At 38.3% G+C, this 26,086-nt stretch overlaps 1 protein-coding gene across 1 annotated transcript in view; it reads left to right on the forward strand.

Annotated features, from left to right (window-relative positions):
- The window catches only part of SORCS2 (sortilin related VPS10 domain containing receptor 2), a 119,641-nt gene that overhangs the window by 30,240 nt on the left and 63,315 nt on the right, over window positions 1-26,086 (forward strand). The window contains exons 6-9 of the mRNA XM_009285427.1: window positions 1,379-1,468; window positions 14,350-14,529; window positions 19,906-20,052; window positions 21,465-21,567. Coding sequence (XP_009283702.1) covers window positions 1,379-1,468; window positions 14,350-14,529; window positions 19,906-20,052; window positions 21,465-21,567 — 520 coding nt within the window. The remainder of the gene's footprint in view (window positions 1-1,378; window positions 1,469-14,349; window positions 14,530-19,905; window positions 20,053-21,464; window positions 21,568-26,086) is intronic.

Below are 26,086 nucleotides of genomic sequence, written 5' to 3' on the forward strand. Positions count from 1 at the left end.
CTTTTCCGCCAGGCAGCTTTCCAGCCACTCTTCCCCAAGCCTGTAGCGCTGCATGGGGTTGTTGTGGCCGAAGTGCAGGACCCGGCACTTGGCCTTGTTGAATCTCATACAGTTGGCCTCGGCCCATTTAATTTCACTTCTTCCACTTTCTTTTGTGACCAGTCCACTCCTGCAAAGCAGCCACCCTTTATAAACTTAGTGAAAATGACTGAATAGCCATTACCTAGCTGATCTTCTGGGGGGAAAAAACGTGGAAAAAATGTGAAATATTATTTACCAAAGGCTAAAACCTTTGCTAATCTCATCTGATGGTGCTCAAGAGGCTTGGTTGGAAATGTGCCAATTTATATACCAGCACAGATTTTGGCATTGCATTTCTGACTAGAAAAACCTAGGGAGGCTGTTAGTTGAGTATTTTCATCGATGCTTATTTAGAGTCTTCCTTTTGGTACTTTGGAACAATATTTGCATTGGTTTTTTTTCTGAATAAGGTAAAAGTCTTAAAATGACCGGTGTATCTGCTATTACAAAAAGGAGAAAGGGGCTAATGGGTAATAGTCACACAACGGTGTTCCTTTCAATGCGCGTTTCTGTTGGCTTTCTTTAGTGAAAATCTTCTTAAGCCCCCAAGTATTTTACATAAAACCTAATCTGTCTTCAGTTCCACACATCCAAGCAGTTGAAATACATGTTTTACCTCTCTATTTAAGCATATAATTGTGTCTTCAGGACATATCGCTGACTTGCAAACTGACCAACCAATGGATTCAGAATTGCATCATTATCCTCCATGTGGCATGTCAGCATCTTGCACTGGAAAATGTTTTATCCTGTATAGAAAAGATTAGTCAAATATAGCAAATGCTTTACATAATGTTAGCATGATTTATTTAGCCTTTTTTGCTCTGCTTTGAATAGCACTGTTGGAGTACCGCTTGCCCTTGAGGTACCTGGTGTTCACGGCCAGTGTACCTCCTCCCTACCGCTTACCTGGAGGGTGCTGCAGCCTGGGTTTCTATGAAAGGGCAGAAATGTGGGAGGCCAATGGGTACAGAGGTATCAATAAGGACTGGGGACAGTGAGATGCTGAAGTCTCAGGTATCACCCAAGACAGCTGAAATGGCAAAAGAGGGAAGTAAATAACTTTTTTCTTCCTGAAGAGGGGGAGAGCAAAAGAGTTTGAGTCTATTTGGAGTCTATTTTGTCACAACTTTTTGCTTTATTCTTTTAGGAGTACACTCTGCAAATTAATCGCATGCAATAAAAGTAATAGCTATGTATTTCAGTTGCAGGTTAAAAAGATAAAAAAAAGTCTTCTATTGCAGACTCTTTAGATTTAAGATAAACTATCACAGGGTTCTGTTCTTCCTTTGTATAGACAACATCAGCAAATCGGACCAAGTATTATGTGTCTTACCGTCGCAATGGCTTTGCACAGATGAAGTTGCCAAAATACGCATTGCCAAAAGTAAGTGTACACATTTTTCTCTCTATTTTTATATTTGTCGTCTTCTCTTTCTACCTAAACTAGTTTTGTTCTTTCCTTTTTTAAACCTCATTATTCTGAGATCACAGTTTCTCCTTGTAAGGATTTCTGAATCCCATTTGTGGTATATTCTTACCCTACTGTTTCTATTTTTATTCTAGGAATGTAGTAGCTCATAAACCAAAGAGGGCAAGAACATACAATAGCTTATTCTTCATCAGTTACCGCAATAGTTTTTGAGATTTGCTTCCATGAAGCAGTGCTACACACCTAATGGCAATGTAATGATATTGAGCGAGTATTCTTTCAAGAATCAGTTACAGTTTAATTCCACATGGTGCTTTCTGGTATAAGCATGAATAGTAGTATAAGAGAATTTTACCAGTTTAAGGTGTTCTATTTCATTAAAGAATCCCAATATGAACTTTAATTACTTAACAGAATGGCAAGGCTTGTTGAGAGGTTCCTTCGGTCTAGCATATTTTTACAGTGACAGGGTTTCTATATTTGCATAGTAAATTAGCAATAAAGTACAGACAAATATTTACATATAGTCTAACTGATGCAATTGACTTCTTGTGCTGCACTTAATGTGGTTATAACTTTATGTATAGTTAGAAGGCTTCTACAATCCTGAAGAAAAAAGACTTGAAGGTTTTAAAGACACGGCTGGATAAAGCCCCGAGTAACCTGGTCTGGCCTCACAGCTCACCCTGCTCCCAGCAGGAGGTTGGTCTAGAGACCTCCTCAGGTTCCTGCCTTTTCCTGTGATTCTCTGTGATTCTGTCACTTACTGAGTAGAGAACTAAGACATGTTATTTTTGCATGTCTTGAAATGCACAGATTTAATTCATTGCTCATCTAATGAAGGACAGTAGAGTACAATGTATTTCCTTCTTTTGTTGTTATTATTCTAAAACAAAGAATGTGTTTAATGTTGTTTTTTCATCTTTGATTTTTTTTTAATCTAAGTGGTGGTCTGTAGTCTCCTAGTTTTAAATATACAGCATATTAACAAAACCCTCAAATCAAATCCTCAGATATTATTTGGGATATGCTCCCAGCAGCACTACCGAGATAGCTATTTATTTATTTATTTATTTATTTATCTATTTTGACAGTAAATGTATAGCCAAGGACAGGTAAATATATCAAACCTTCCACATAATTATTTCAGTGTTTTTAAGGCCTTCAATGTAGCCTTTATGCTTTCTTGGGGAAATTTGCAATTAGGAAAATAACAGGAGAACATCCAGTTCTAAATGTTAAAACATGCCAGATGTGCACTCCCTGAGGGGCTGCAGCCCTTGGGCAACTCCTGGTGGGGCAGGGACACCCCAAGGGACTGCAGCTCATGGGTGACCTATGCCGGGACAGAAGAAAACAAGAAAGGAGCAATGAAGGAAAGCAAAGAATAAGCAAGGAGAGACAGAAAGAAACCCTTCTGCAGATGACCCCAACCTCCTGCACAGCCCGTTGCCTCACTGAAGGAGTTGGGAGGAACAAAATTAAAACAAGGTAGAAACAAGGGACTTGAGAGTAGGAAGGGGGGAGAAGAGGTGTTTGATTAAGCTGATCTGGAGAAGGGGAAGGAAGGATGTTTCCCTAAATGTTTAACTATTTATGGTATTTTTTCAAATACCCTAATCAGTAATTAGAAGTGTGTGTCTACACTGTCTACAGCTGGCAGTAAATTAAATCATGTGAAGATCGCCAAGCTGAGAATGTTTTGCCCACGGCAAATTTCCTAAAGAAGTGTCAGCACATTAGTGCAAGCGTTGACTATGCTAACTTGTGTGGGAAAATGTTGTCTGTTGGGAAATGGAAGGGCATAAATCTTGTAAGAGAGACCTGGGCATTTCTTCCTTCTGCTTCTGGATGGCCTGTGCAGGAATCTGTACCTTTCCATTACAGTTTCCTTCTTACTCCCAGTAATCTGCTGCATTTGGCCAGTGCAGCAGTTTGTCCTTACTGATACTGCCGTCATGTAGAAGATGAACATACTAACTCAAATTTTTAAGAATTGCACAGAGTGTTATGATTATAGACAGTAGTTCATATTCCATGTGTGGATAATTACTCAAGCATTCAGGAAAGTGATTTTTTTTTTTTAAAAAGTCAGATGCCTACCATACCTCCTTAATGACACATGCCTCTGATTTAAATATCAATATTGCAGTACACTATATTAATAAAAGGCTTGTTATTTGGGTTCAGACCTAGCTATCTGACACATCTCAATAAATGGGTGGAGGCTGTCAGAACTCAAGAACTATATGAGACTACTGTCTTGTAGGCATCCACGTTTGTAATAGGTGAGCTTGCATCAGTTGTGAAGAGCAGCAAATGTTATGGGAGGGCTGGAGACATGGCACACAGTGGGTGACCTAGATCTCTGTTCCATGGAGCTTTCCTTGGCAGCAAAACCAGTTTAAGAAGTCCTCCCCAGTCATTTATTTCTACTACTGTTCTGCAGTCCACTATGACCTGTGTTGTGTTTGCAGGACTGCACTATAAACAAGATCAGTGCAGCAATGGCATTGAAAAATAACCCTGAAAAAAGTATGATTTGTTTTTCAAAAAGGCAACTCAAGAGGCAGCTTGACTGTAGTGAAGAAGCCTCCTTATGGGGAGAAAATACGGAGTCTTAAAAGCGCTTTAGTAGAGAAAGACCCACCATAGCTGGGAGCTGAATCCAGACGCATTCAAATTAGAAATTGAGCTCAACTTCTTAATGGTGTTGGTGATTATGTATTTGAAAAAGTGCCAAGGAAAGTGACAGATATTCTAGGTTTTGAAGTTTTCAAATCATAACTGAGTGCCTTTCTGGGAGATTTGCTCTAACCATATAGAAGTTATTTGCTCCTCCTGCATCTTATAAAATATGCAGAAATACTTGTTGGAAATTCTCTGGTTGGAAAGATAGCAGAGAGTGAACTAAGGGATCTAATCATCACTTTTAGCCTTAAAATCCATTAATCTGCAAAGGGTGCTTTGTTTACTGGGCATACGATCTTACTGAGTGCATTTCTGACATACTCGAAAAATGTCAGTCATAACTCACTGGTATTTCTGTCATATGTAGTCTGGATTGTTTGAAATAGCGCTGCATGCTGAATTCTTTGTCTTGGAAAATATGGGGTTTGTTTATTTGTCTTTTTTTTTTTTTTCCTTGCTAAGCAGATTAACTCCAGGCTTGACTGAATAAATAAATTAGAAGTTAATGGTTTCATTTTGGATAGAGTCAATAGCAAGCTAGGAACAGAATGACTGTGTCATTTGGAAAAGGATGTTTTTGTGTTCTTCCTAGTTCAGGCAGTACCCGATGGGTGGAACGAAATAAACTGTATCTTTTTAGCATTTTGATGATGCCTCCAAGAGAAGTTTCTTGGGTATCTGCACACAACAGAGCTGAAAATTTCACTAAGAGGGCCTGGAAGCCAGACATCCATTAGAACAGTGGTGAATGTGAGAGATTTTAACCTCTTCTGTAAAAGATACATTTTTTTAAAGTGATTTGGTACCTTCACATTACAGCAGATATTTTAGATACTGAAGTAAATAAGAACACAGCTCTGAAATTTTTCATCACACCATATTTCAGTGAGAATCATCAGAGTGCAGTAGAAATGTATCTTCCAATCCAGTTTGAACAGAAGGGAAAAGATTCATATGAGCAAATTACTGATGAATTTTGCAAAGAAGCAGGATATCAGCAAAGACACTGGCACATTAAGAGTATATCTAGAACACGTGACTGTGGAGTTGCTACTTTTATGGTGGTAGGAGATGAACAGAATGAAAGAATTTACAAAGAATTTGTTTAAGTTTGATTAAAAACAATAGCTTTTGAAAGAACTGAGTTTCAGGGTTTTTAAAGTATTAGATTCTGCCCAACCAGGAGATGAAGCAGGTCTGAAATAGGCTATATTTCATTTTTCTCAAAAGAATTGAATGAGGCTTCAGAAAATCTCTTTCCAAGTGGTCTCTGTAAAGTGCCTCATGTCACTGGCCAGAGTTTTTGAGCAGTGATTCTGTATAGGGAAGGAAAACTGTAGCCGAGTCAGAAGATACTACGGGCTGGTCAAGGACGTGTCTGACAACATTAGGAGAGCTGTGCTGGAAAACCAGGCTCCATCCTCAGGGAATAGTGCTGGGCTCTTCAGATACTATTCTTTTGCAGCACAGATGAGTTTCACGGTGATTTTATATATGAAGATAGAATGAACATTTTCAAACAGTAATTACAAAATGTTATTGATGTCTTGTTTTCCTTTCGATATGAAGAGGTTGAAAATCTGCAAAAAAATGATTCAATTGTTTTATATTGTTTGTATTTGCATTTGTGTCTGTATTTGTCCAAATGTACCCCCGAAGAGAAACCTAGAAAAGGATAAATGTTTGTCTTTGGTCATATCTCAAGGCTTCCTTACTTGTGAATCAAAGGCTGCTAACAGCAGCTTCCAGCCAAGCTTTACATGTGCTGTTTCTAGGCTCCAGCTGCACAGTGCCACTTAGATGTTTTGTAACACATCATAGCTCCGTATATGCACAGCGAGCAGAGCCGTTGGGGGCCATCTAATGAGCAGAATTCAGATTTTTTTTTTTTTTTAGCTTTTTTGCCTGCTGTTGAGATTTTTGGGGTTTTAACAGCTTGTTTGACACTGACACTACATTGAATCACACAGCTGTCTCCTGCATTTGACAGGAGTCAAGTGCCGGCTGCTGCCAGGCAGAGTGGTAGCAAAGGTTGGTGAGACCATATTAAAAGCTGCCTGTATGCTCCCCGAAACAGAAGAGGAAATTTGGAGTGATTGTTTTAAAACTGAATTGGCTTCTATACTATATTCCATTTTACCAAGATTGCTTGTTCTCTGCTGCTAAAGCTAGATCAGGAGTGAATAAGTCGTAGGAAATGAATACCAAAACCAAGCCAAGAGCAGCAGGATTGCATTTGTGTTGTGAGATGGCTGGCTAGGCATGCAGGTGTGTTCCAGGGAGATACAGTGAGATCCAGGGAGATCCAGCTGTTTTCAGCCTGGAGCAAGGGTTCATCCACCGCTGCTGGGAGAGCAGGTCTGCCGAGGGGCGCAGGCTGCAGCCCCATCCAGAGAGTCGTCGCACTTGTATTGCATGAAAGTTCCTGCAGCTCTGATTGCCCTTGCCTAGAGAAGTGTGGTGTGGAGAAGGAGTACATTGGGTTCTGGTCCTTATTCGGGATTTTGGGTCATGCTCTGATATGACTAACAATAAAACTGGGAACTAGTTCATTCTGACAGTTTAAGCAAAAAATCTGTTAACAAAATTGCTGACCAAACCAAGGAATCTGCTACAAATCGTGGTAGTTTTACTGTTGCAATTTGGAAGAATTTAATTATTCTGAGTCCCCCTCCCACCTCTGGTAAATAAACTCCATTGATAATGATCTCCTTTTATGAACTGATACAAGGCATTCATTGATTCTGCATTTGTTCATGACAGCTACAAACTCTTAATAATGCGAGAGCTCTATTGTCTGTTATATCCTACTGCAATTCAGAAAGTTTAGTTCTGAAAAGATATGGAAAAAGCTTTTTTCATCTATTTTGATCTCTGTATGTCTTTTCAATCTTGTGAAATAGGCAATAACGTAGAATTTTTCAGGTAACCAAGATAAAAGAGAGTACAGGGGGAAAATAAACAAAAATAAAAGAAGAAAAAATCCTATTGCCTTAGAAATAAGTTAAAGTCTTTAATGTATTCATGGTACTATGAATCTCCTATACATGCATTTTATCAACTCCATATATTCTTTTTATCTTATCATCCTCTAGTGCCCTTCTGAGGGGCTCGAAATGGGCCCACCTCTTCCTTGCCTCAGTCTGAGATACACATCACTATTTTAACCACAGGTTTTCTTCCAAACTTGTCTGTATCATCCAATAATAGATATAACACTATCAAGAGTAAAATATTTTGAGCAGTTTTACTCTTTCTCCCTAAATAGCCATCAGTCTTTTGAAGCATGTATTCCCTTCTCTATCAAGCTCCCTCTTACCATAACTTTTTCAAGGATTCCTTAAATGGGTCCATTCATTAACAGCAGAAATGGCACGAAAGATTCCTGCAGCCCTTTTGTCAGTAGACAGAGTTCTCTTGAGGCTCTGGCTGTGTGATGGTTGGATTATGAAGTATTGAGGCTATGAGAGCTCATTTAGCAAGGCTCTTAGTCTCCCAAGAATTGTTTCTCCACTTGGGTAGCTCCTTCGCCACCTCTGCTGTCCATCACTTGGGGAGGCTTAGGCTGAGGTTGTTTCTCTGTGTGGGGCAGAAGAGCAGTTTGCAGCTGCAGCAGGACTACTTCTCCATCCTTCTGAAAGTCCATTGGAGTGGCTGTTGAACAAAGAATAAAGGGAAACAAAATAGAAATACAGGTAGCAGTGGCATTTGATGCAGTAGAAGTATTCCTTTCGCAGCTGGTGTAGCAGCACTAGCCAGTGAACCTCAGCTATAGCAGCTGTCTGGCTCCCCGGTTGTGCAAATCCATCCGAGGTGGATTCAAGGAACTGTACTTTTCTTCACAGTGTAACTTATTGATTTCTCTCCTTGCACCGTTTTACTTGGCCAGGCAAGGAAGATTAGGAAGATTATCTCTGGGACATGTGCCATCCAGTTACCTTGATTGTACTTAAGAGATTACAGGGGTATAAATGTGGTGCAACTGGAGGTCAAGGCTGAGACTACACAGCCTTGAGTGCTTACATCTGTTGCGCTTCTGATACATTTACTCCTTGTGATTCTCTGTTTAATTTATCTCTTGCTTCAGGTTAACCTATTGCCCAACCACAGCATTGAAAGATTGCAGAGGGGCAAAATTCTGACAGTGGACTGAAAATTATAAGATTTGAAAAACAGGAATTTTGAAGTTCTTTTTTATTTGCCTTATTGACTAAAGCGCCACAGTCCTGCCTGCATAGCATTATACTGGCTATGCTGAACCTTGCCTACAGTGTTTTCACTTAATGATATTTCCTATGTCATCAGCACATTTTATTACACAAAGGAGCACTGGCTTGCTGTATGATCCTTGTCATCTTTTATATTGTTCTGTCTTCAGGGTGTAATTGTATTTATTTGTGTCATAGAGTTTCTTATCACTGTTAGTAATCTAGTAAACTGTATTGAGCATTTCTTGAATATAAAATTCTATAAAGTATTAGCAGACTTATAGGCTGGTGAGTTACTAAATGTAGATGGTATGGGGCTGTATACAGTGAAAACAATGCATTTCTCTTCCCTTCCTCCTCTAAACCTCTTTCCTTCCTCCCTCCTATCCTCAGCTCCCCAAAAACCCAACTCTTTTAATTGTTTAATGCTTTTGGGCTTCTTGACTGATTTCTGATATTGGTTTGGTGTTCATTCAGCCTTCTGTGAAAACAGACTCAACTGCATTAAAAGCAGATAATTTTGGAAAAATGTTAGACTGATCATGTTGGTATCTCCGTGTTAAAATTAAAAAAATAATTCTCAAGCAGTGTGGATGTTTTTAAGAAGTAATATTTCATCATTACTCTGTACTTGCTGGAAGAGTTCTTGGGTGCTTGCTCTCCATTGCATGGCTGAACATGCACAGTTCTTTCAATGTCGTGCACACCCTCAGACTCACTTATTTTGTTTAATAGACCAGATCTGTCCATGTGATATGAAATTTTCTTTGAAGTGGTGCTCATCTTCTGGCACAATTTGGCCTTCTATACATGTCTAATTATTTCTAGTATCACTTTGAAACTGTCTTTGTGTTTATTTGAACAATTGTGTTCTCTGCTACTGATGTAAGGTACAAACATAGCAGCTTGCAAGTCCCTGAGAGAGCAGGAGTGGTATGACCTGTCTCTGGATGCCTTGTTTAATCATACCAGTTTTTAATTGCATACTCTTTCATCACTTTCAGGATTCATTTAGCATTTTTGCAGAAAAGTAATTCTGATTCAACAGATTTCTAGCTGTCCTTAATTCTAATTCCATGATCATGTTGACATTCGTATTTGTCTGGAAATAGTTTACTTTTTTTTAGCATAGTTAAGAAGTTATAGCTCTTGAATTAAAAACAAACAAACAAACAAACCCAAAACAAAAACCAAAAAACCAAATCCTGTCTTTTTAACGATATTTCTATTTGTATGTGTAACATTTCAAGTAATCTCAATAAGGTGTGGTTTTATTTTCCCCTGTTTTTACAGGATCATAGACAATAGACATGGAAAGAATCTTGAGAGGTCCTTTTCCAAAGCATGGTCATCTGCCTAAACCAGTCCTGACAGATATTTGTCTAATCTACTCTTAACAACTCCTGAGGATGAAGACTACTTTACCTCTCTAAGCATTTTACCCTCAGTGTGTATGACCAGGCCCTACTATAGAAGGGTATTCTGATGTCTAACCTAAATCTCCTTCGCTGCAATTCATACCCAGTATTTAACTCCAAGTAGACCTAGAAGTTTATTCCATTTTCCTTGGGGTGGCTACTTCAAACACTATTTGAAGGCTGTTTTCTGGCTACTGTCATCCACCCACACAGAAATGACCCCGTGGACTTGATTGCATAGTGGATTTTAGAGCACTTTGCAGGCTTCTTTGGTTGCACCTATAGGTAGACCTATCCCTGGCCCTGGGTTGGTCCACTGTCTTGAACCTATGAGTAGTTCCACAGATTTTTAGTGATGAACTTACAGACATCTGTGCTTAGTATGGTATAACATTACCCAGTAGAGAAAGGAGGATGAAGGAAACATTGTGACAAAGGAATTTGCAGAATATAATGCACAAGAAGCACCTTAGGAAACAGAACAGAGAAATCTCATGGGGTTTTAGAGCTTAAAAAAAGGACTTTTGGACAATACAGCTAGTAGCATCTCAGAACCGTACAAAAGCTTACAACCTAAGAAGATGAGATAAAGTAAATGGAGAACACTGGTATTTGGGAATCACAGTCTATTGCTGATACAAATTGTCATTGTTGAGCCTTGCAAAAGCAAAAAAGAGAGAGGGAGGGAAGTGAGAATGGCGAGAGCATGGGCGCTTGGATTAGCAAGACATGGAACAGAGCAGACATGGCAGAGTGGACAGAGCAAAAGTAAAGTAGCGGAGATGAGAGAAAGGATGTCTGTGGAGGAATGGGCATGCCACAGAGGAAGCAACATGGTTGCTATGGCAAATCTGGAAAAAGATTCTGCCTTGGGACACCAGAAAGTGCACGGACTCTCTCATTTGAGCATGAAAATGAATGGAAAGCACAAGAGCTCAAATACTGAATGTATACAAAAAAGCAGCCTGGAGATAAACAAAAATCTGAGTAGTGACAATAAGGAATGTTCCAAATCCTGAAGATCTCTAACATCAATAAAGAAGATCTTTATAAATGAATTTGAATAAATCATGTGTGAATAGCATAATTACAGAAAAAATAGATGATCAGCGGGACTTTGAGTAGCCTGCAGAATGTGGAGAGAGAAAGCAGGAGGTCCAGCAAGAAGGCAATTGCAGTCGTCCAAGCATGAAATCATCAAAGAATAAATGCTTTCCTTATAGGATCTGCTGAGATTACAGCCTAAGGTAGTATCTGTGGCCATGAATTAGATAAAGCAATAAAAACTTGCATTCCCTCAATCAAGATATTTCTTCTTTCTCAGATGTCCTTACTAGTTAACTCTTTAGTGACAGTAAGTTCTGTCTAGCAATATTTGCTGACATAGAAACATAGAATAGTTTGGGTTGGAAGGGACCTCTAAAGGTCATCTAGTCTAACCCCCCTGCCGTGAGCAGGGACATCTTCAACTAGATCAGGTTGCTCAGAGCCCCGTCCAACCTGACCTGGAATGTTTCCAGGGATGGGGCATCCACCACCTCTCTGGGCAACCTCTTCCAGTGTTTCACCACCCTCAGCGTAAAAAATGTCTTCCTTGTATCTAGTCTAAATCTACCCCCCTTTAGTTTCAAGCCATTCCCCCTTGTCCAGTCGCAACAGGCCCTGCTAAAAAGTTTGCCGCCATCTTTTTTATAAGCCCCCTTTAAGTACTGATAGGCTGCAATAAGGTCTCCCTGAAGCCTTCTCTTCTCTATCCCATCTTCATGTGCTTGTCATCTGTTGAGCAGTGGGTAGCTAGGCTGAAGGATTGAACTTGGCACACTGAAGACCCAGCCTCTGTATTTGTCAATCAATTTCTTCTTCCTCTTTTTAAATTCAGCTTTAAATTCAGTACTGTCACTCAGTACAAGAGTGACATGACAGTTTATCTTTGTTTTAGCTGGATTATCAGCAGTCTGTGTCATCCAGGATTTTAAAAGATAAATTTAAGAATTGAGCATGAAATTTGCAGTTTTCCTTACTTTGTCAATTAATTTTCCCAGAGGATTATATCATGACTGCGCAGAAAGTGTTGTGCAGGATTATTGCAAGGTAGTATAACTGAAAGACTGGTTTCCTTCTTGAGGGAAAAGAAATCACTGTGAAAGGAAAATAGCGGTAAGGCTGAACTGGAAATCTGAAAGTGTAAATTCTGAATGGAAGGAACAAAGTTCAAGGCAGCAGAAGGGCAATTTCACTTGCTAAAACCAGGATCTGTTAAGTTCTTGCCTCAGAAAAAACTGGCATCCAGCAGTCTGAGTGTACAAACCTCTTCCTTGGTAACAGTCGCTGCCAAGAGAAAAGTAAACTTTAATTTGTTGCAGTAAACTTCTCCAGTCCAACCCCTCTTTCTTTCACCAGATCCCTCCAGTCTGCCCAAAATTAATCTTCCTGTCCTTCTGCACCACACGTTTTGGCTCTTTGTGTGCTGCTTCTGCTGGCTCGGCAGCTCCTACCCCACCCTGGGACAGGAGAACCACAACTGTGCCTGTCCTCCCAGCTCTCGCCTCTGCCAGCACGGGCCACCCGTACAACCACTGCCGCCCCACCAGCACTTGGGGCAAGGAAGGCGCCTTACCTATATTCACTGGAGTTTTGTGTTTCCTTATGGCACTATATAAATATTTTATTTTAATAATGTAGACAATAATTTTGCTGAAAGCTCCTGGCATCACAGGAGAGTAAGGGTTTTCTAGAGGTTTTCACGTGAAAAAAAGAACTGTTTCTTTACTCCTTGCTTCACTCCCTGCTTCGCTTTCATCCTTACTTAACAGATAATCATGGGAGCTTTTCTTACACTGCAAAAGAAAAGGTGAATTCAGTATTAGATGTGGTGTAATGTGGGCTACCCAGCCATGTATTTAAGGCAGGAGCTGAAGTGTTCTGTACATGTAAGAGGCCTTTTAAAGAACCTGTTGGGATCAGTTGCTGTGTTTTTCTGGCATTTCTGTGTCAGAACAGTTACTATTTCGTACTCAAATGGAAAGAATTAAAGTTCTGGCAGACTGTCTGTTTCTGAGTAATTTTTGAGTACAAGAGAAGAGACATCTATTAATGGGATGCTAAACAAAAATCTACTTCAGTACACAGTTCAACAAGAAAGTCTTTGAAAACAGCATTGAGCTATCATTGATAGGAAACTTCACCTGGGTTCTTATGTGTTGAGATGTGTCAGCTATGTAAACATACTTTAAATTTAACTAAATGTTTAGTTATTTAATAACCATCTTTTGTTCATATTAAAAATCTTTCCGGTGTATTCATCTTATTTTTATTAATGTCTTTTTTTGACTCTAAGTGCCTCAGTTGCATCATGCATGTTGCCTGAAGTGTGACTGCCATGCTGTGCCAAGTATTCAGTGTTTCTCAGTGTTACTCACATTTTCTTCAGTCTTAACTGGATTCTTAGAGAATTTGTTTTCTTGATATATATTTTTTAAGCCAATTTTCCCCAAACTCATATTCTCTTGACATTTTGGTAGCTTTATTTCATATCCACTCCATTGCCTTAGTTATTTTTCCAGTAATAAGGTGACCAGAACTGTATACAGTTTCTCAGTTAAGTACCAAGGTCGTAAAGAGTTTACAAGCTTTCAATGTCCGTGACTAGATTTCATTTCATATGTAGCCCCAACATCTGCCTTTATGCTGCCATATCCTATTGCAAACTCATGTCCTTTATTTCTGTTTGCTAAGCTTAGTTCAGTGCTGCTAGTTCCTGATTTATTTCTTCTGTTTAATATTAGTGTTAAATTATTTTCCCCAGCTGCGCATTTTTTGTCTGAGAAGTTTGGAGTGAAGAAGCTGGGAAAACGGAAAGAAAGCTGTTGCAATATCCACGCCTGAAATTCCTGAGAAATGAATGCAGAATGTTGACTCTCATGTTACTACTGTTGAATATTTAAGTGGATCTGTCTACATAAATAGATAAATTAGCGTTATGTACTATAATATGCATGAGCTGTGTGCATGATATGTACTGCTTCCTATGTGTAACTGCTGTAAATTATATCTGATCCTCTTTGTGCTATGTTATGCTTTACCCTGGACAAAATAGTTCTTAATTCTCTAGGTACCTGAGGATTATTTTTTAGATTAGCTTTGTTTATGTTGTTTCAGTCTTTCATTGACTCTCATCCCGATCTTGGAAAATAATTTACTTTTTTTTTCCTTTCCTTTTTTTCCTTCTTTTCAAGAAGCCATTTCCCATAAAAGTCAAAGGAGATCACAGCTTTTGCACAGTCATGATTTTTGGTCTTCGCTAAGCTGGTCTGCACTCTGATAACCTGTAGCTAGAAGGCAGTGACTGACCACCTCGGAGTGGTGGGATACAGCATGTCGATTATGTTGAGATATTACTGTCACTGAATTTTCAGATGTATTTCCCCTCTGCACCGTATTCAACTCTCCTGGCCAACTTATTGTTTGTAAAATAGAAATGATGGGAAAAGGAGTCATTTTGTATCTTATTTTTCTACAGGATTTACAGATAATCAGTACAGATGAAAACCAGGTGTTTGTGGCTGTTCAGGAGTGGTACCAGACAGACACGTACAACCTGTACCAGTCTGACCCGCAAGGTGTTTACTACTCTATCCTGCTGGAGAACGTCCGGAGCACAAAGCAGCCAGAAGAGAATGTCCTGATAGATATTCTGGAGGTAGGTCTTTATCTCTTCCAATGTGTGTAGTCTGGGTGGAGTTTTAGGGTTTTTTATTTTGACTGAGTATAATTAATTTTACATTAATATATTTTCACAGTTATCTTTAATGTAAAAAGACTAGGATTTCTTTCTTATTGATAGTGCATCATTACTACTTACATGTTTCCCTCTTTCCCTGCTAATGTGCTGTGCAGTCTAAGAACTAGATTCTTGGTATGGGGTTCCACGGATGTGCAAAACCAGAATTGGCTGAGGGTTTTTTTTTAAGATATTGAAAAGTGAAGCTGGCAGCACAATTTATTATTGAAGTAAAAAGTTACACAGCTGCCTACGTACGGCTTTTTTCTTGTAGGTGACTCAGTGATACACTTCCTGACTTAGAGCAGGGCATCTTTTAGCCAGAAGCATCTTAAATAGTAATCCTGTGAGCCTTGTGCTAGGTTGTGCCAGCTCTGACAACTGAAGAACCAACAAAATTAGATATTGGACAGCAAATCCACTTGCTTTCAGTAGATGTCTTTGTGCCAACAGCATTTGCTATGAGACAAACTCTCCTGTAAACAAATCTATCTTGGATTTTAACATCAGCGCACTTGGCAAAAGAAAAGACTGAAGAATATAGCGTTTTGGAAGAGTAGCACAAACTGTTATCAATTCCATTCCTGTTGAGGATGACATTTAAATGTAATAAGGTGTACATTTGCTCTGGTACTGTTCTTTCTTGTAGCACGTAGCACTAGCCATTATCAGGATATTAAACTAACGGACCTTTGGTCTGACACAGTTTGGCTGCTGTTACTCTCTAATCTGCCTGGTGTTAGTTTAAACAAACAAAAAAAATCTTTGTAAGCGCACCAGACTTCTCTGGAAAAGGTTTGTAGTAATTCAGGGTATGAGTCATACACTTGCAGAGCTGTTAAATGGCTGTAATTAGACTCTTTTTGGTGGGGGAAAATGATAGCAGTTTTTTCCCCCTGATCTCCTCCATCTTTGTTTAGCTTTTTCTTTCCAAATGGCTGTAGTAAAACAAAAAGGTGTATCATTACCAATGGTTATTTTCTAGACTCTACCTCTTTAGAAAGGAGGCTTCTTAATGAGTGAAGCTATACATTGTGTGGTAGTCACATTCCCACAAGGTGATTTATTGAGAGTGTTAGTTTGCAGCTCTTTGCTCCTGGTCACTCCTGTGGGATGCAAAGCTAAAAGGGAGTTGGGTGCAATCTCTTCCCCCTGTGTCACCTGTAGCTTGTCATTTCAGATAAGTTGTACAGAGATGCCATTCCTGGCTGTCCTTTTGTCTAAAGAGTATTTACTTAATTCAGTTTCATTGATGATTTCCGAAGTTCACAATGTTACTGAGGGCCTATTTGATAATGCGCAAGAGAGAGATATCCTAGATTGTGGTGGGTGCTGGATTAATTTGTAGGGTTGCATTAAAAAGAAAATGTGCGCATGATAAAGAGTAATTGAAAGACAATACACATGGAGCTATACAATTCAATTTTTTAGAGCTATTTTTGGAATAGAGTTGCATTATAGGAGAACACTTTTATTTGCTTACAGTAAGAAAGTCTACAGCTTCCAGACAGCTTGTACGATAAATAATTAATGTTCATCTTCTTTACTAGAATGTGATCAAGAACTCATATCTACAAGTAATGTGTGGATTATTTACACAGTAAAAAATAGCTACTAAATATAACATATATTGCAGTCCTTGAGGGTGGGATTTTTTTGGTCTAGTCTAGGTTTACTCTCTGGGCATTTTAATGCAAGTATCCCATCTTGGGAAGAGGAATCTTCAGTGCAACACAGAGACAGTCCTCAATGGTTGACAATTTTCTCTTTCCACCAGTGCATAATTCTCCTTAAAATTTGTACTATTCATCTTCGTTATCTTCTGCTGACCTCACTTCATCTTTTACTTGTACATCTGCTATAAAATCTTTTATAGGTTTCTACCTGTCTGCATTCATTTTCTTTTATACGCTTTATCTTTTTTTTGTACTGTATTTCTTTTTATGTTGCATGTTTGAAAGGGAAATAATTCCCAAATACTTGTTCAAAGAAGGAAAGAAAAAGAAAGGTAAAGTATTATGTGACTGTCCAAAAGGAGCATGCCCTTGAAATTTGTGACTGTACAAAAGGAGCATATCCTTGAAATTGTATCAAGTGCTGCCAATGTGAACCAGTCACAAATTTGACATAGGCATATTTGCAAAATGGGCATACTAATGTAATACTTCTAGACTGGATCTTGTTATGACTCCTCATATGGCTAAGAGCTACACAAGTTGCAGTACACATTCTTCACCCTTTTTTTCCCAGACAACGAATCATATATATTTAAATTTTAATCACAAACTTCTCTTTTATAGCTGTATTTTTTGTGTTTCAGTAACCGCTGCTAGTAAACACTGTGGGGCCATCTGAACAGTGCTTCTTGCTACCAAGTAGTGTAGAATATTGTTTGGCTGTAAAATCAGTAATGTAACAATGCAGCAATTAATGTGTCACAGAATACATAGTCATAGCAGAAAAGCTGTTTAGAAAATAGGTTTATAAGGTACAAAGTGCTTTTCTAAGAGTACTGGGGAACCACTAACCCCTGAACTGTTTTGGAAAATAGGTGCTCCGAGAACTAGTCCAAAAGTCCAAAGAAAATCAAAGGAAAGGTACTTTGGAATTTCCTTGTGTTCATCTGTCTTGGGCAGCTACTGGGCTGCTCATGAGAATAACTGAACACTCCACAATGTTGAAATGTCTTCTTTTCCGTAGCACCTTATCATTAATGTGAATCTTTTCCCTTCTTGGTAGAAAGATACTAATCTCCCAATTTTAGATTAGGGAACTGAGTCAAGGAGTAGAAAATACAGAAGAATTTGGGTGCCTTGGCATCACAGTTGAATCCAGAAGGTAGATCTGACATACAGCATTTACAGTATTTACAGAAAGAGTCATGCGTGTATTTACATAGGTCACAGGACAAATAAAATAGAAAATGCTACAGAGGCAGTGGGTGTTTTAAAACTGCCATTTTTTACACACCATAATTTTATATTAGTTGTTATTTTTTAGGCTAATGTGCCACTCCAAACATCATGCTTCTGAACTTGCTCTGAAGATAGATGTCTGAAACTTATTTATAATTTCAAGCAGGGTTTATGCCTTTCATTCAACATAGAACTGCTGAAGTGCTTTTATCTTTTTTTAGAGCAGCAGTGACAGAAGTTAACTGAGACACTGGAAGAAATTTTTCATAAGCTTTCTGTCTGATAGATTCAAACACTTATGTCCCATATTCTAGAAAGGAGAGGTTACCCTAGCACTTGGTTAGGTTAGAGATGGGAGTGGGAAATGGAGAAAAATTTTAGCCTGACTCCTGTTGAATGATTATATGGAATGATTAAATATTCATTAAACAATAATGAGAGAAAAAGAGAGAGAGAGGAAACAAAAATATTCAGGATAAAGCAGGTTTTTTGCCATCCACAAATGAAGAGGGAAACCTCAGTTGCAGTCCCTGATCTAATTATTGTTTAAATATTTAATAGTGTGTTCACTGGAAGAAAGACATGCACAGAAATTGAGCCCCGAGTCTACCTTCCCACGTAAATGTTTGAACTGCCAGGCTTTTCAGTCGTATTCATGGCTGTGCCATCTCTGGAAGATAGAATATGTAATAAAGCCCCAGCAACATGACAGTGCTTTGAAAGTAAAGAAAGCAGGTTCCTAGTTTCTTCCCTCCCTTTCCTTTTCTCACCTGCACTGCAAAGTGGTTGACTTTTATAGTATGTTTGACTTGGAGGTGATTCTGAGCTTCCAGCATCCTGGATAAGTAAGCCAACCACACATGCATGGCGTTTAAGGAAGAAGGAACTCATGAGAGAGCGGGGTATTAAAATGTCTATACAGAATTTGGTTATCTAAATGTAAATATATTTCCAAGTTCTAGGCTGTTACCATAACCAGCACAGCATTCTTATTCTCTGTAGATTTGGGTCAGTTCCTTAGAAAAAAGCATGTATTTATAAACAATAGGTGTCAAATCTGTAGCCTGCTGGAAGGGATGCCTTCTCTTCATCCTAAATGCAGACTTTTGTTAAATGAATGTCAAAGGGAGTTCATAACTGGTGGTTGGAAAAAAATGAAAGAGTAAATATTTTGGATACAAAATAAATAGTAAGTCCAGGAATGAATCATGTCAGCAAGAGGCAAATATTCCCGATCATGCAAAGAGCTGGCTATCATCTTGTGCATTTAGTTGTAATGAATGCTTCAGTTTTGTTAAATGTCAGCACATAAGCAGATTAGAGCTGTACTATGCTGGAAATGGTATATGAGTTGATATACATTTTAAAGAGTTTTTCAAAAATTCAGGAAGCCTCATAAATAATTGCAAGGCAAACAAGAGCACTGTTAAGGAAACCTTCAAATTTAATACAAGATCTTATCTCATGCCTTTGGGTGGAATATTAACACATAACATAAATGTTAGGGCTAGTGCTAAACATATTAAGGTGCAATTACTGTCAGGTTGCTTCTAAAAATTATCCTCATTAACTTTGACACTCTGAGTTGTAATAATTTTCTAATACAGATTGTTTTGAAATAAAATAACTAAGTTTCCCCAAGAGAAGAGAGAGCCTGTAGCCTTTTTTTTTTTTCTTTTTCCCCAGAGGTTAAAGAGGAGAAATGGGGCTAAATGTGTGGAGGTAGGCTGGGTGTGGAAGCATTTCAGATGCTTGAGAGGTTGATTCAGCCCTCACTGTTTCTTCCCCGGATGATCTATCTGCATTTATTTCCCACAAAAGGCAATTTTGCTTCCTAATTCAGTGTTATTTGAAAGGATATTATATTGTATTTTGATATTGTAATGTATTTGTGTTCTATTTATATGATGTGGGTCACATAACTTCAGTGTAAAAGTCAGGTTGCTGTTATAAATTGCTTACATCATTTGTAGAATAACATTTTGGAGATGTTCATATTTAAAAAAAAATGCAGAGCTGTAATTTTAACAGTAGTGTATGGTAAGGCCATGCTATCGTAATTTTTGTATTTTGATGTATAAACTACATGTAATTTGATTAGCCTTCTGACATCGAGATAACTGTATATCCTTTTTAAATACATTTAGAAATACAAATCAGTTAGTAATTATCCTTCCCTTCCCCCTTTCTCCCTTTCCTCTTATCCTTTTGCCTTCCTCTTTTTTTTTTTTTTCTTTTTAAGGTACCATTCACTCTCCTTGTGGAGAAACTACCTGAGGTACACAGTTCAGAGCCACAAAAGAGTAGCTAATGAGGGATAATCCTTGTTGAAAAAAAAGTGTATGTGCTGGTCATTAACCCTCTTCCCTGTATGCTTCAGGTCAGAGGTGTAAAAGGAGTCTTTTTGGCCAACCAGAAAATTGATGGGAAAGTTACAACTCTGATAACCTACAACAAAGGCCGTGACTGGGATTTTCTAAACCCTCCAGACATTGATATGAATGGCAAACCAACAAACTGCAAACCTGTAAGTGGTTCTTTTTAGCCTATCTTTTCTCTAAAGTGCACAAGAACTATTTTTATGGCAGGATGTGCGGTAATTCCGACAGCCCGAGAGCTTCGCGCCAAGTTTACCAGCCAAAGTAGTAGGCAAATCTACTTGCATTGCATGAGCAGTGGTTTCACAAGCTGTTAGGCCAGTCATCTTGTAGAGTGAGTAGTCATGACTCTCTGTTGCACTGCATCTCTTATTGTAGAGATTACTGTCAAAGATTACTTTGACACAGAGAGGACATTCTTTCTTGTGTGTCAACCACACAACCCAGTTCAGAGTAATCATGACAACAGTCATTTGTGTCTGGATATGAGGGGCACATCATCAGTCAAATAGAGCTGACTAGTACCTTTTCTCTTTCCATCTTTCATATTTTTGTTTCATCTTAAACCAAGGTAACCCTTGGTTCCCTGTTAAAGGGAACTCTTGACAGTTGCTTGGAAATAAATACCACAGTTAACTGTATGAAAAAGTCCTTTCTTTTTGTAAGATGATGTTATTTCAGTTTGTTTAGATGTCCCAGCTACCCATAATATTTTGTTATTTGTGAGGCTGAAAACCTTGTATTTTTCTCACTGACTCTCTGCTCCTGGGGACTCCAGGCTGGGCGAAATAAATGCTTTTAGTCCTGCCACTGCCAGAGATTAGATCCCTCTCCATGTAACAGAAATGGAGGGCTGCAGCTGCTGGCTGCCTTTTGAAGAGTTTAAGACCGTGCTATATGTTTCAAGGCTGCAGGGCCTGATCCAGAGCTCTCTGAGGCGAGTGGAGGGATTGCAGTGGCAGCAGCTCCCAGGCGGTGCTGGCAGCCTGCTCCTGGTAAAGCTCATGGTCAGATTGCTGTGAGCAATATGACCTTTGAGTGCTGCTGCACAAAGAGCAAGAAGCGGTAAGTTGCTTAGCAAGGAGAGATAATCAGATGAGTCCAAAAGTCATTATGCTATTTTTCATACTACTTTTTTTCCTAAAAAAGACATCTCAGTACAAACAGTTGGTTTTAATCATCATTTTAGCAGTTACCTGGGACCAAAAACCATGCAATGCTTGTTGCTGTTAGTTTTAATTTTTAAGCAATTGTTCTGTCACAAGGTTTTTTTATGCAATAATTTCATCCTGACTTTTTTGAGTTTGGAAATCTTTATGCTGAGACAGTGGCAGACTACGCAGACATCACCAGAGATTCTTGTTAGCTAGATAGCTAATATATAGGTTAATATTTCAGACTGGACTTTGGCTCCATGGGAAGCAGCCATTCTCTTTCTCTACAAAGACATATATTGCTGAAGCTGCTCTCTGACTGGGCTTTCATTATTGTAGGAGCGTAACTGTTACCAGTTACTTGGTTTGTTTTTTTTTAAAAACCTGTCGTCTTGTTCCCCCACAAGCCTGATTGCTACCTTCACCTCCATCTCCGCTGGGCAGACAATCCGTATGTGTCAGGAACAGTTCATACGAAGGACACTGCACCAGGACTCATAATGGGGGCAGGTAAATGCATAAAATTATTTTTTAAGACCTGAAATGTGGCAGCAGTTCTTTGTAGATCTAGTCTTTTGGTTTATAACAATACCATACTAGAAACATTGCCAATATAAGGCTTTCCCTGCAGAATAACCCTTTATGGGCTCTTGATCAAACAATTTAATAAAAGTTAATTGATATCCCAGAGCTGTGTCTTCTAGGACAGATACATAACAGAATACCTTATGTTTCTCTGTGCTGTGTAATGTCCCTTCCCCATTAGTGTGGTGTGGAGGAGTGATGGTGGCTGAAGGACTTGTCCTGCATTCTTTTTCTCTAGAAGTGGGGTGTAGGGCCTCCAACACCATGAACAGCCCAGCAAATCCAATAAACTGATGTAAGCGGTGGCCAAGCCTTTGTTCTTTATGCTTAGATAAGATAATTTGTCTTGTAATTTTTATTAATTCCCTTTTTGCCTAAAGAGAGATGAAGTGAAAGAGGTAAATGTGTCTCTGTGTTGGGAATAGTGCTGGTTGTGGCTTCTCCATTATAACATACGTATGGAGCCATGCTACTGTGAAGTGGCATTTAATAAAAGAAATTCCATTGCAGTGTTGACTACTCATCAAGAAAAATACTCACATAACTCTGTTTTACTTTACTTTTTCCTATTAATTTCATTTAATTTTTTGTTTCTGTGTTTCAAAATTATTGAAATGTTAACTCTTCTGAGAGCTTTTTAAAATTGCATTATTTTATTCTTATGTTATGGATTATGTCTAGGTGAAATACACACATGTACTGCTTCTCTTTTCCTAAAAGTATATCTGTTTTTAATCAATAATGCATTCTGCCTTAGCTTACACTACACTAGTCTCTTATAAACAGCTTACTAAATTGAAAATTTCCTGAGAATATCAAGGTGAGCATATTTGGTGTTGAAAGAGACTGACAGCTGCCATTACTTCAATATAACTAAAGATTTCAAGTTTTCCCCTAGTGTAAATGGAGTTTAAAGTATTTTACTGGAGGCAGACCTACTTGGTGAAATGCTGCTATGTTTTTATTGACACGAATGAGACTAAGAATTTATACAGTGTCCTTGTAGATACATTTCTATTAGGTGTTTAGTTCACATTTTATGAATTCCAATATTTAAAAAAATAACTTCCGTCTCAGGCATCTTCTTTTTATATAAAGGTACTCCTATTCTAATGTAAGTTATTAATTTTAGCCTCATCATATTGTACCTCAATGCCTTCTAGTAGCAAATTAAGCAATGAGGTTTAATTAATTGGTCCGTTACTTCTATTTCATTTTTCTCTGTCCTTGCATTATAATCTGGTGTGGTGAACTGATATTCATTGAGATGTTGGGTTGTTTTCTTTTGGTTGGGTTTTGTGGAGGTTTTTTTAAGTGCACTGTTCTCTGAGATTATATTAGGGATGGCAGGTTGGAGAGGAGTATTTTGCCCTTATTTCCTTCCTAGAATGGGGTGAGATTTTATCACTGTGACATTGTCTTACTGTGCCCGGTAGGTAAACTTGTCAACAGCTTTCCTCAACGTGAACATGAGGGAGCCTTTTTGATGACATCCAGATACCATTAAGAACTTAACTTATATGTTAAATCTGACTTGATTGTGGAGCAACCTATAATGTAATGGAAATGGTAGAGCAGCACCCTCACTCATAGCAGCTGGCTAAAAGGCTGGGAGGGATGGTGTGAAAGTGGGAAAAATTTGCCCAAGAGTAGTACAGTACGTCCTTTCTCTGGTAGAAGGTCATGTAGTTGCAAAGAGAGCCAAGGGACTTATTTTGAAGTCTTAAAAAATCTTAAAGAGCAACTGTATCCCCTTGCCAACAGACAACCTGATTCAACTCTGATTTTGACTTGCATTTACATTATTTGGATGCTCAGGTCATCTGGATTCAGTGCACATGTTCAGTCTTATCTGGCAAACCTGATATCCTTGTAAACTTACACTTCTTATCAGAAATACTTTACATACAATAAGCTTGAATTTCTTCTGGCCTGATCCTTGAAATTGGTAATCCTATGCAAATCAACAGAAGTACTAGGTTCTTACTACATACAGAAATCAGATTATTTGGGCCACATCACACACTATTGGAATTTTACTGTTAGATTTAGGGAGAGCACCTCTTCTGGAAATGACTGAAGATGATAAAGATCTGTGAATGTCAGTTGATCACAGTGTGTCTAGGAACCATCAGTGCCTTGTGCTGTGAAAAAGGAAAATGTATTCTGAGGGTGAAGTAGGTAAATAATTGCCAATGGAGAGAGGGAAATATTAATACTCTGGCAAAATACTATACGGCGACCTTATTAATAAGATTGTATACAATGCTGATCATCAATTTTCAGGACCAATGAGAGGTGCTAAGGCAGACTACTTGGCAGTTGATGGAAATAGAGAATATTTACAAGGGGAACCTCATCAACTGAGAAAAATAAAGGATAAGAAAGAATATGATTTTTTTCCTGAAAGTGTAACCGTGGGGTAGAAACAAGTGATGTAAACAAGTGGGTAAGAACTAGAAGTTAGAAAACAGTTTCTAACCATAAGAGCCATGAAGTTCATCCTCTCAATACAAGCAGTGTGGTTATCAATCAAAAAGGCAAAAAAAAACCACACCCAAACCAAAAAACGCCTCTAACATGGAGTTTGGCTACCTTATAGAAAGCTTATACAACACAGCTGCTTGTGGTAATGGAACGCCTAACCTGTGACTTAAGGATAGTTTTGATACTGTGCTTGAAAATCAGAGCACAGACACTACTGAATACTGTTTTAATTAAAAAATAATTAAATGGTGAACAGCATTAACGCCTAGAGCATTTGGCAAAAATGCAATAATAGGATGTTAAAAATGCATCTTTTTAAACTCATATTTAGAAATAAAAATTCCACTCTATTAAAGCTGCATAAATAGTTCTGAGGAACGCATATTTTTAGCTTATGTATATATATAAATTGTGCAGACAGAATATTAAATTTTATAGCTGCATATTAAAGTTTTCTTTAAAATAACTGCTTTGCTCCCTTTAAGAAATGTAATAGGATTTTGCATTTACATTTGATTTTTGTGCATTTTAATCTTGGCAACAGTTTCTATTTCTCACAGCATCAGCTATGAAATGTGTGTCAATTGATGTGTACATTTTTACTATAAACTTGCGAAGGACTTTTCTATGAAAAATGTTTACAGAAGTGTAGATTTTTCAGGTGCTAGTTTACAATAATTGTCTGCTTACCTTCCAATCCAGATGGCAAATCAAACAAGCAGTAAATTCTGCACGTTCACATGAGCTGAGGAAGTGCTAGAAAGTTCAGTTCACTTTTTGTCATATCAGGCCCAAATACATTGCATGCATTGTGATAAATTTCTATCATTTTTCGCGAAAGTGGCATACCAGGATGCCACTATAAAAAGGATGAGGGAACAGGGAGATGATTGAGCATTTCCCAGTGCATTTTGGAGTGAAGATGCTGCAATTCGCTTGGCTTTTTCTCATATCAACATGTTCCCCCATTCTGATGGTGTGAATCACTCCCTCAGCTAAATACATCTTCAGTTTGCCAGGCAAAAACTGTCTATCTGGGACATTTAAACACAAATTGGTTGTATGCTTGTTCTACACTGTGACTACAAGTTTACAAACCATGAAATTTTAGCTTATTGTGCATTGACTGAGGGGATGTTACAACTGTATTTCTTACCAGTAATCTAGGCAAGGTACATCTCTCTTTTTGGAGTAAATTTAAGTTGCTGGAAAAGATTTTTCATATTATATATGGATAATATATAAATATTATATATATATAAAATAAATAATATTTGCATATTAGAAGGATTATCCAAGTGTTGCATATGGGGATATTTCTTTTCACAGTAAGCATGTCTAAAATCACATATAAAAATTTGCGTAAATGCAGTGATAAGTAGTGCTTAAAACATGTAAATTAATAGTAAATTGTAAATGAAGGTAATCTCCCATATTTGTGTGACCCAGTAGGAACCTGCCAAAACGCCTGAGCAAAGACAAACTTTTAATTACCCTCTTGAGATACGTATGTGTTTTTCACAGCTATACCACCTTTCCAGAGAGCTTGGCTGGCCACTGGTCACCACTAAAATACATTGCTTTCTGTCACATCCGTGTGCTACCAGCTGCTAAACTGGCATGTGCAAAGTTACAAATAGTTTGGAGAAATATGTTGAAGGGTAGTTAGTACCCCTGTATTCTAGTTTTTGGGACTTCCACCCCTGCAGGGATGGAACGTGTGATTTTACCCAGTTACTTTAAAATTAGCCTTTACTCAGGACAAGTAAAAAAGCAAAAGAGGATTTCCTGTATCCCAAAGCATGGTTTGAAAAGGTTTATAAGAATGCAAGTAATAGAAATTAAATATGACTGTGCTTTATCAAAAAACCCAAAATTCAGACCAAAATGTTTCCTTCTGTTTGCTAATTTTAAGAAACAAGGCATCAGAACATAACAGCAGCAGAGCCATCCTGGC

The sequence above is a fragment of the Aptenodytes forsteri genome, unplaced genomic scaffold, assembly GCF_000699145.1.
Source record: "Aptenodytes forsteri isolate BGI_AS27 unplaced genomic scaffold, ASM69914v1 Scaffold88, whole genome shotgun sequence".
Taxonomy (NCBI): domain Eukaryota; kingdom Metazoa; phylum Chordata; class Aves; order Sphenisciformes; family Spheniscidae; genus Aptenodytes; species Aptenodytes forsteri.